This window comes from Saimiri boliviensis, chromosome X, assembly GCF_048565385.1.
Source record: "Saimiri boliviensis isolate mSaiBol1 chromosome X, mSaiBol1.pri, whole genome shotgun sequence".
In the NCBI taxonomy this organism is placed as follows: domain Eukaryota; kingdom Metazoa; phylum Chordata; class Mammalia; order Primates; family Cebidae; genus Saimiri; species Saimiri boliviensis.
The window spans coordinates 22,030,570-22,041,472 of record NC_133470.1 but is presented as its reverse complement, the minus strand read 5'-3'; the positions used below and the strand labels follow the sequence as shown (position 1 = coordinate 22,041,472).

General features: G+C 46.9%; 1 protein-coding gene and 1 pseudogene across 2 annotated transcripts in view; both read right to left on the bottom strand.

The window, feature by feature from the left end:
* LOC101034594 (platelet-activating factor acetylhydrolase IB subunit alpha2 pseudogene) overlaps positions 1–10,903 on the bottom strand; it is a 105,124-nt pseudogene that overhangs the window by 28,171 nt on the left and 66,050 nt on the right.
* POLA1 (DNA polymerase alpha 1, catalytic subunit) overlaps positions 6,148–10,903 on the bottom strand; it is a 318,904-nt gene continuing 314,148 nt past the window's right edge. For both annotated transcript variants that reach the window (XM_074392217.1, XM_003924081.4), the window contains exon 37: positions 6,148–7,630. In XM_074392217.1, the coding sequence (XP_074248318.1) occupies positions 7,485–7,630 (146 nt within the window). In that variant the 3' untranslated portion in view covers positions 6,148–7,484. The remainder of the gene's footprint in view (positions 7,631–10,903) is intronic.

The window sequence follows — 10,903 nt, the reverse complement described above, 5'->3', positions numbered from 1 at the left end:
CGCAGTCCGAGATGACAGGTACCGGCGAGAACGAGAAGCCCAGGCGCTCCCTTCTGAGGGGGCGGGCTCCACAGCACGTTCATGGGGAGGAGGGTGTGTGTGTGTGTGTGTGTGTGTGTGTGTGTGTGAGAGAGAGAGAGAGAGAGAGAGAGAGACATGCTGGAGCAGTAGTGATGGAAAGGCAGCGAGGGGTATCCAAGTGGCAGATCTTAACTCGACAAATGTCATTACATCACTTATCCAGGCATTGGTAAATGTATACATTTTAAAAAATCTAAACAACTCAGGTTTCGTGAGGAGACCCAAACAGATTTGCAATCCTTAACCACTTCGGCGCACCCCTCCCTCCTCGCGGCGGAGACCGCAGCTTCTCCCTCCCCCGGCCCTGCCCGCGCCCCTCCGGGTGACCGCTCTGTGGAAGCCCGCCCGCGGGGGCTGGGTCTCGCCAACGCTCCCAGGGTGATGGGAAAGGGAAGAGAAGCTTAATTAGTTTCAATTTGCTGTAATTAGCGCGCCGGACCTTTGGGGAGAGGGGCAGGCGGGAGGGGTGCGGGGGTGCCGCGGCCTGACTACCGCGATCACGGAGCTGGGGCCGGCAGCCCCGCCACGCCACCCGCCAGTCGGCCGCCGCAGGGGGCGCGGGTTCGTCTCCCGGCCGGCCGGGGCCGTCGGGCTCCGCGCGCGCCCTGGAGGAGGGGGGCCGGGTCCCCTCGAGGCCCAGGGCGAAAGTGTGCGCGGACGAGGGGAGGGTGCAGGGTCGGGCAGAGGTCAGCGGCCTGCTAGGAGCGGCGCCCGCCTGGGTGTGGGCAGCCCGCCCGGCAGCTTCGGCGCTGGAGCCCGCGAGTCCCGGGCTCGCCCTCTATCCAGCAACCCCCTTTACCCTCCGCTTCAATCTTCCCTCCCCAATCCCGGGTCCAGACGCCCGGAGACCCCGCCCGCCCGAAACGTTGGGGAGCGTGCCTACCCGGCTCGCCGGCTGGTGGCCGCTTCTGGCACTTGGGCCTTCGGGTGGATCACCACCACCCTACGCTGGCCCAGGACAAACGAGGGAGGTACTCGCAAGAAGGGCCCCGGCCTCGGGTATGGAGAGCGGCCGCCAACTACCATTCCTACCACACACTCCTTTTCCGGTTTTAGTAGACCCAGTGGGAACTTTCTAGGTCCTTACTGGATGTCTGCGAGTCTAAAACTCTGACTCCACATCCATAGGGTCTCCCTGAGTGAAAGCAGCCTTCCCGGGGTGGGCAGGGCCGCTGGAGGAGATGGAGGACTGCTGGAGAAGACTGAGGGAAAGGAGTTGGGTGTGTGGGTTTTTTTTTTTTTTTTTTTTTTTTTTTTTTTTTTTTTTGTGGTCAATATCAATTTTTCGTTGATTTGGCCTTTTTGTTTAGTAGGGCTTCTTTTCCCCCCTCCAGGCTGCTAGTTGGATGGTATACGAGAAACAGTACCATTCTTCCTGTTAATGAACTCTTTTTTAAGTCATTTTTTCTCATTTGACCCTTCCATGGAACAGAAGCAAATTGCGTGAAATTACCTCCAAGGATTACATTTATTACTGGCCAATGAGAACCCCTCGCCTTGTTTTACAAACTCTTAATCCTATGTCATTCTGATGCTGCAAACAAGCCCGGTCCTGGGCCTCCTATTCTTTCAACTTTCCCCAGCTGGAGGGACCTCATTCTGCACTTAATATTCCCCATAAATATCACACGCTAAAGACCCCCTGACTTCCAGCAAGTCCACATTAAACATGTGACATGTCACGCATGACAAACTCTGAGTATCTTTTCAAAGCAGCATTAAAAGCAAAGAAACCAATTTTCTTCTCCTTCCAAACCTCCCCAAGTGCTGAATGATGGGGATTGGAAAGAGCCACTGGAGCGTACTTAGGGGGATTTTATGAGATTTTCCAGAATGATTTAATCTTATTGTGAGCATTATTAATGAATGGCAACCCAATTTGGCCCCAATATCTGGGAACTTGGTCACAATGCTGGGAGCGTCTGACCCCCCCAACCTTAAGCAAACCTCTTCCACCATGGAGGAGGACACGCAGGGCCCCAGGGAGTTTTCGAGAGCCCAGTTCAGGGCAAGGCTGTGTCCCTTCACACCCAAAGCAGAATGGCCCAACACCTGCTTTCCCAGGGCCACCCCCACAGCATCTTGGGGTGAGGGGTAACTGAAGCCTGGGACAGGCCTCTGTAGGAGGGTTGAGGGGAAGGGGTAGGTTAATTTGCTACATTTTCAGACAGGTTCGCCAGATCTGGAGGAGGTCCTGGAAGGCAAAAGGGGCGAATCTGGCATATTATCGGAAGTGTCCTTCAGTCACCAACTACCCATGACACAAACTGTGGACAGTAGTCAGGGCGGGCATCTTAGGCGTGTGGTGAGGGGGGTGGCAAGTGGAAGAATTAGGGAGAGTCTGTTGAAGTTTGAGACTCTTTGGGACTTGAAACTCAGACTTTAACTGTAAGTCCATGCTGAAATGGGCTCAGACCAGTTTCCCATTTTTTCTCTGACTCCCCACACCTCGCCTCCCCCCCCTGCAATTGGGGCAAACATTACTGTTGTTTTTGATTGTAGTATCAAGAGCCAAAGCACCCATAGTTCTCTTTTTAGTATCCTTTAAGTGAGATCTTACTAGAGTGACAAAAGGGGCTGTGAGAGAAAAGGAAATTAAAATAGGTTAACCCAACTTGCTCATAGAGAAAAAAATGTGTCTGTGAGCATGTATGTGTATGGACAAAACTGAGTGTGTCTGAATGAAGGAGGTCTTAAATGGGGCCTAAAATTATATTGTGGAACACAGAGGTCCCTGGAACAACTGTGTATTTCACTGATAGTAGCTGCTTGGCTCGGGGGTGGGGAGAAGAAAACCCAGTACCTGACAGTGGGGGCAGGGGGGTGGCACATTTTTCAGAGGAAGAAGTCTTGCTGTCCCTGGACATTATTAAGGGTCTAGTTTGAAGTATACATTTTTTTTCCTTCAAAGAAAAGGGAGCGATTACCAGTTATACATTAAGAAATGTCATTCAGTCATTTTTATTCATTCTCCGGAAATCTTCGTAAAAGCTTGAATCATACTTCTACAAGCAGCAATTTTGTTAATCCAGGGGGTTATTACTCTGGGCCCTTATTAGGTTCTACACCACTGCCAAGCAATCCTATAACCCTCTCAAAAGAAGTTTACCTCCCTGTTATAAAACCAGTAGTGGTATTTATACTGTGCAATAATTAGTGTATTACTTGAATCCACTAACACGTTCATTTTATCTCTGCACAAAACCTCTAGTCTGCTTATAGAAAGCTTGTGCCTCCTTTGGTGCTGTTAAAGTGGTGAAAGAGTGAATTGAAGGCTGGTTGCACTTTCTCCTTTTGCCTCGCCTTAATTCCCATCTCTTTTTGCTCTCATCCAATTAGCACAGTGTATTAAGCGGTTTATCATCTCATAGTCAGCTATTGAGAGAAACAAGGCGAGCACTTTGCAATAGAACCTGCGCTCCTTTGACACCCTCAGGTACTTACATATTCCACTGCGCTATGAATAATAGAGGAAGAATGGAGCGCTAATTCCCTCATCAAAGAATGCCTTGTCTGCTGCTTTGCTCAACAACACCATTCTGATCAAAAGAAAAGCAATAAAGCTTAGCATAACAAAACGAAACCTACTTATTAGCTTAGTGGTTAAATTAATGCAGAGCCGCTGCTATTCAAAACCAAGGTTTGAAAACAGCCTCCAACAACCTGATAATGCTGCCTTCGGGATGAAGGAATTTTAATCTGAAATTTGAGGCTGGCTGAGATGAGTTAATCTATTAAACTGCTATAAGGAAGCTCCACCACAAACTGTTCAATTAAGAAATATTTAGGTGAGAGAGAGAGAAGAGAAAGAGGGGGCGGGAGGGAGAGAGGAACAGGGAACGGCAGCTTTAAATTTGGGACGGGAGCATCGAATTAAAGAGTTGGGCATCCTGACAAGAGGGTCTGGGGCTTGGTGTTTTTCTTAAAACCCTAACATAAACAGGAAAATCTGTTTTTTTTTGTTTTGTTTTGTTTTTGTTTTTTAGTTTCCTTACCATTGCATCTTCCCCCAAACTCATTTTAAATGATATTTGAAGAAGTATGTTGTGGTGGATGCTGTGTGCTGGAGGTAAGAGGTGGCAAGGCCTGGAGACAGAGGTGGTGGTGAGGGGCAGTGAATTCCTTCCCTTTCACCATCTCCCAGATCCCAGTCTTGGAACTTTCATTAGCCCCTACATCCTGGGCAGCAGTCATGAGATTAATGCCATCTGTTTTCTGGACAAATTAAAATCTTATCAAGCATATTCTGTGGGATTTTCCACTTCTGGCCCCCTCCACGAACCTTATATGTAGGAGGGTAGAGGGTTAGCAGATTGTCTCCAAGATAAGCTTGCGTACAAGGATCTGCTGTAGGTCAGATCCTAGTTCCTAAATTAAACAGAAAAGGTGCCCTTTCCAGAGGCAGGGGGCTTTGAGAAGAGCAGGGTTCTTTTATGGTAGAATTTCCCAACTGGCCCAGATAAACTTTGGCCCAGAGGTTTACTCTGGCCCACGGAGTGTTTAAAGTTTCATTTTTAAAAATTAGTCGTCTTCCTAGAAAGAACAGAGGAAAATTAAAAAGAAAAAAAAGAAAAAAAATTAGTTGTCAAGGTTTAGAAATCAATAAGGTTTGTGGATATTTAGAATTCCTGGCTTCTCTTGAAAACGGGATCATGTGGCCACACTGGGCCCTGTCCCTCCTAGCATCACTGAGTAGCTGCTGGCCCCTTTGGACAGGCCCTGCCACTCACTTTAGTGTAAACTCGGTTTGTTTCCTCCATTCACTTTTTGAATCTGAGTTTAGGACCAGTGCCAGAGTCCATGGAGACCTGCGGATCAGCTCTCTCCTTACAAATAAGACGGGCCAAGTTTTCACATCAGTTCTGCTGGGTGCACGATCAACCAATGCAAATCAAGGAGTAGAAACATCTCTCCGAGAAAAGTTAAGTATGTGATATTCCCATCTTCCAAAAGAGATCTCCTGGAATTCTCAAAGCCACAGTTTCAACTTTCCACAAAATTCTGGAATCCTTAGGTGCCTGGAGTTCTAACAGATCCCAATACGAAAACATCAACTACGGCATTAGCTCTGTTCAGCGATGGTACCTAGAAATGTCTGACATTCTAGAGAAATGGTCCTTGCCCTCAGGGTGTTTATAGTCTAGAGGCAGAGACGAGAAACAATCCAAGAAGTTACTTGAGTCTCCTGGAGTTTCTTGATGACCAAGTTCAGGATAATGATTTAATTTATATTTAATATAATCCCAGATCCCAGAAATCAAGGAAAACATGCCTTCCCTTCAGAAAGCTTGGGCTCTGGAAGCACACTTTGGAGAACCATCTCTCTAACCTCATATGACAATAGCCATTACTGAAAGAGTTGACCAGGGAAGCAGTAAAACCATATTAATCCCTTAGTTCCTGAAGTAACGTGGGTGCTCTAGCTTGTGACAGGCCGTAGAGCTTACACAGTACCAAGTAAGTTAATTAACTGACAGGGCTAGAAATCCACAGTGTTTCTACTTAGAATCTCAGTCCAAGAGCTGGAAGAGAAAGGAGGAGAGGGATGAGAGCCAGAGGGGAGCTCAGGAAGAGAAATACAAAGAAAAAGCAACATAAAAGGCAGCTTCCTCTCCACTGTTTAACCTGTCGGTATTCCTTCACTAGGGGAACCTCTCTTGGTGGTGCTTTTCTCCCAGGAGCCCTAAACCTTGCTCTTCAAAAAGATACGCTGCTGGGCTCTTGGCTTGGCTCTCTGTGGCTCTCCGAGCCAGCAAACCACATCAGAAACCATACTTCCTCTCTTAAATGTCTTGAAGTCACAGGAATTCTGAATGCTTCTCAAAACATTCCACCAAATATCATGCTGTGCACTCCCGAGTTGGGTTCTGATAGAGGTGGCTATGAAGAAACTGGGCTGAGGTTTGAAAGGGGGATGGCCTCTAGTTCTATATATATATATATATATATATATATATATATATATATACACATACATACATACACACACACACACACACACACACACACACACATATATATATATATATATATATATATATATATGTACGTGTGTATGTATTTAGGGGTCTCACTCTGTTCCCCCAGCTGGCTTTGAACTCCTGGGCTCAAGCCGTCCTCCTGCCTCTATCTCCCGAGTAGCTGGGACTACAGGTGTGTGCCGCAGCAACTGGCCCTAGTCACATTTTACTCCTTGCTGCCCCTGTAGTCAACTCTTTGGACCTGGTAAGGATTCACCACAACTGCTTTCCCTTCAGAAAACTTTATTTTTATGTTTAAGGCACAACACACTTTTTCTTTTATAAAAACACACAGGTCAACACTTTTAAAAAACAGCATAGTTGTACAAGAGGAAACATTTGTTAGTATAATCTTACCAATAATGTAAGAGAGCAAAGACTGCCATACTGAAATACATTTTGCTGCTGCCACAGAGGGTCCCATTCTGAAGAAATGAGAAAAAAACAGCAAGCACCAGGGCAAATTAAGCATCCCCCCACCACCAATTTTTCTGAATACAACACAGTGATCCTCACCCCAATCCTTACACGTTAATGAATCGTTAGGGTATCACAGTATTTTCAATGCGCTTTCTTGTATAAACCTTTACCTGCACTTTCTATTTAAGGGGCAAAAAGGGAATGTGAGCATAAACCACCTGCTCAGTGTGTGTCTGCTGGACTTTGGTGTGATTCAATAAACAAGCCTGCTCTATTTAATCTATTTAGTGAGTGCAAGGCTTCTAAATCTCCCGCTCAGTTACCTATAGAAAAGACCAGACTGGGGCCAGGCGTGGTGGCTCATGCCTGTAATCTCAGCACTTTGGGAGGCTGAGGCGGGCAGATCACGAGGTCAAGAAATCAAGACCATCCTGGCCAACATGGTGAAACCCTGTCTCTACTACAAATGCAACAACAACAACAACAACAACAAGACCAGAATGAAAAGGACAGCCACTCCTGGATGGCTGGAGAGGCATTTAGATTTAGACTGATTTTAATTGGCACCTGAAAAGGCAAAACATCAGCTCTTCAGTCAGGCTCTGAGAACCTCTCTTTCTGGGGAGAAGACCTAGGCTAAAGGCCTTGGGGCAAAGCCTGGGGTCACTTCTATTCCAGCTATGCTCAATCCAAGTAGCAAACCGGGTCTTCAGGTGCTTGGGGAGGGGCTCTGGAGTTGTGTTTTAAAGCAGTATATCTTCATATGAAGACAGGAGCTTACAGGATGCTTAGGAACACTAGACTAAACATTTTTGCTGTTCCCCTTCCTGGTCTACATTCACACACACATGAGACAGTCCCAAGGGAGAAACAGATGATGGCGGAGCAGTTAGGGCCAGAACGGAGGCACAGAGGAAGCTGGAATGTTTCAACTACCCCTCCTTGGTTACTCCTGGGATTCCCTTAGGACTTCACAGCACAACCAGCGAAGAGTTTGCTCAGGTTCACTTCAGAGTAGCCACTTCGGGACAAGAACTGCTCTGCTGTGTTCTTGAGTTTTCTGTACTCCTGTATAACTTTGGGGGTCAAAAATTGCTTCTTCAATTTATCTAAAAAAAAAAAAAAGAGAGAGAGAGAGAAAGAGAGAGAGAGAGAGAGAGAGAGAGAGAGATTAGAAGCCTCAGGTAGTTTCTTTAAAGATCATTCAGTATTCCACCAGAGAAAGGGATTCCATTCTGTTTGTAGCTCCACCATCCTATCTCGGTTCTACCCCTAGGGCCAGTCCGATGCAGCCCCCGCCCACCATTCCTCTATGAAAGCCTTTCTTCCTTTCCCCTGCCCGTCTGCCTCTCAGCACCTAGCTGACTCAGCACACTGCGGGATGGGGCCACCCTCTACTGATGTGAACTGCAGGTGCACGCTCATGTGCAGCAGACAAGGTGAGCTCCACTCACAGACGCCCTTCACGGGCGCTGTGAGCACATGCATGCAACTGCTTGTGAAGTCTGGACGTGGCAGGAAATACCTAGTCTCAAAGGTAGCTATGGCCTCTGGTGCCTTCCAGCCCCAACTTCCCAGATCAGCTGGGCCTAGTCAACTTCCTCTGGTCCCTCCGGCCCATGTCCCTCTGCTAAACAAAACGTCCCTCGCTGAAAGAGGCGAGGGGTGAGCGGCCCGAGGGCACCTGTCTGTCCATGGCCAAATTTTCTTTGCTCTTCTTTGTCCACATTGTGTGAGCTCAGGATGTACAGTACTTCTGCCCTGCTCTCCTGCTCCTTCAACCCGGTCATTCCTGGACTTGCCCTTGTGAGTGGGGTGCTACCAGCCAGAGGAAAGATCCCTCCTTTCCCTTCCCAGAGCCTGCTACTTCCACATGGTGTTCTTTTAAAGGAGCAGTGGGGCTGTGATGCTCAGGTCTGATCTTTTGGGTGAAGACGGTGGTCACCTGGGGGATGACACTGTGTTTGTTCAGGAACCCGGTAAAGTGTTTGGAGAGGCTGCCTGTTTCTTTCTTTCTTTTTATTTTCCTAATCCCCATTTGATGGCTGAGGAAACTGGGAGGTTAAGTCACTTACCCAAGGTTATACAGTGGGTCATCAGGGTTGTAGACACGCAAACCCAGGTAGCCAGAACCCCAGCCCGCACCTGAGGAGAGGCTCACTTCGGCCCACTCCCCTGCCACCGTATCTCTACTCCCACATAGAAATGCACAGGCCTCAGACATCAGCTGATCCTGAGGTGAGGCCTGTGTCCCCACAAGATGCTGCCCTATGCCAAAGGGCCTGGGAGCAGCAAGGCTGTCCAGCACCTCCCGATAGGAACCAGCCAGGAAGGAAACACAGAGGGGAGAGCGCACCACTCACAGAAAGCAAACCTCCAACAACAGCAACGCTCAAGTCCACAAAACACTAGGAAAACGAAAACTCAGGCTCCAGATTTTTGTTTCTTGGTGATACATTCGCATTTCTTCTCCACAACCTTTTCTGAATTACATAAATTGTCCTTTAAAGAACCACCACAGGTTTTATAGAGAATATAAATGCCCAAAAGGGGGTGAAAAAGAGAGGGGGACCGCAATAGAAAGACAATTTGAAAGTTCTAATTATCCGAGTCTGGGAATATACAACAATGGCCCCAACCAGCGTCGGCTGCCTCCCTGCAGGCCAGAGCAGCAGGCCAGCAACCCCGTGCATGTGAATGACACAAATGCATCTGATGACTGGGGAGAGCACATTTAAAGAGCTGCAGTAATACAGAGCAGGGGAGGAAAAGAGAGGACACAGCTCCTGATGTGTTTACCTCCTCTGCTGATGGGATATTGACTTTTCTCACCAGGTTGGTTAGAAAGGGGACTATTTACGCTGACACACAGCAGAGCTAGAATGACAACCACCGTCACTTGGTGCTCTTCCTCGTAAAAGACAACTGTGACCGCCAGCATATCCCATAGCCAGTCAATACGGCCAAGGCACCATTCCAGGCCAGTCAGAGATGCAGATAAAAGCTCCCACTTGCTTCCCCAATGAGAATTTAATCAATAACATATGGAAGGTCTTCTAGGAAACAGAACTGGACTAGCTGCCACAGGCCGTGGCAGGGGCAGGGGCAGGGGCAGGGGCTGAGGGGGAAGAAGTCACCCTTTTTCCTGGTTTTTCTCCTCCTCCTCTAGGCACCTGGGCCACCCACGTTAGGCTTCACATTAAACTGTTACCCTGTTTCTGTCAATACTACACCCACCACTTTAGAATTCAGGGGAAAATACAGGTGTTAAATAGTGGAAGCCAGTTAATGTGGCCAGTAAAACCCAGATTCCTTCCCCGCTTTGGTTTTGAGAGTCAGCCTACCAGTAATGACGCCATCACCTCAGGTGCTGCAGGTCAGGCACTCAACAACTGTTAGGAGATTCCAACAGGTCATCAGGCAAGAGACAGAGAAGATCTACAGCCATCTCATCCCTGTCCAGAGATGCCACTGGCCCTACTTACTGCTGTCTCCGCCACCAGCACCACAAAGCCAAACTTCGTCGAGATCGGGGAGAAAACGCTCTTCCTACACATAAGTGTGTCACTGAAATACACTCTAATGGCTTGAAGTATCACCCAGAAATCGCTCATCTTAATACACCAGGAAAGCTCATCTCCTATTTAAACTTTTCTTGTGAATAACATCTGAGGAACGTGTATATAAAGCTTATTTACTCTGATTCCTTGTGGTTATATACTAATTACCAAAAATTTTCTGTCCCTAACCCCTATGAAAATGATGGTGAAAAAAAGGTAGCCTAGATATTAATTATTCACAAAGTATTTTATCAGATGACAAAATGAACTGCTTATTTAAAAGTTGATTTCTACTGATTATAACCTAAAACCTCAAAATAATGAAAGTTCTATTTTTTCCTATACAGGATGAACTAGACCGTCATCTGCAGGTTGAGCTCTCTTAAATTTTTTATATAAAAGTCAACTGATCAAATAAAATGCTAGCTCTATTAAAATAATGGAGTATTCTCCCATCTAAGGAAACTATCTCTACTTCACATATTTTAGCTCCATGTCAGTAAACCAAAAATCTCTTTTCAACTTTACTCTTTATAAAACCCTTTTTGGACTAAAGAAACACACTGAACTAGAAACCACGAGGCAAAGACATTTTAACATCGCCTACTGGTTATTTTATTTTAATTAAGGCAGGCTTAGGCACACAGGCAGCAGCCGTCTCTGTTCTGAATGTCTGTTTCATTTATTTCCGTGCAAAGGTATCAAACAACAGTCAGTTATAATTGATTCTGTCAGGTGTTATACAGTCAGTCATAATTGTCTCTGTGTAGAGGTGTGTCAATTTACTATATCTGAATTAAATATTCTGTCAATTATGAAATC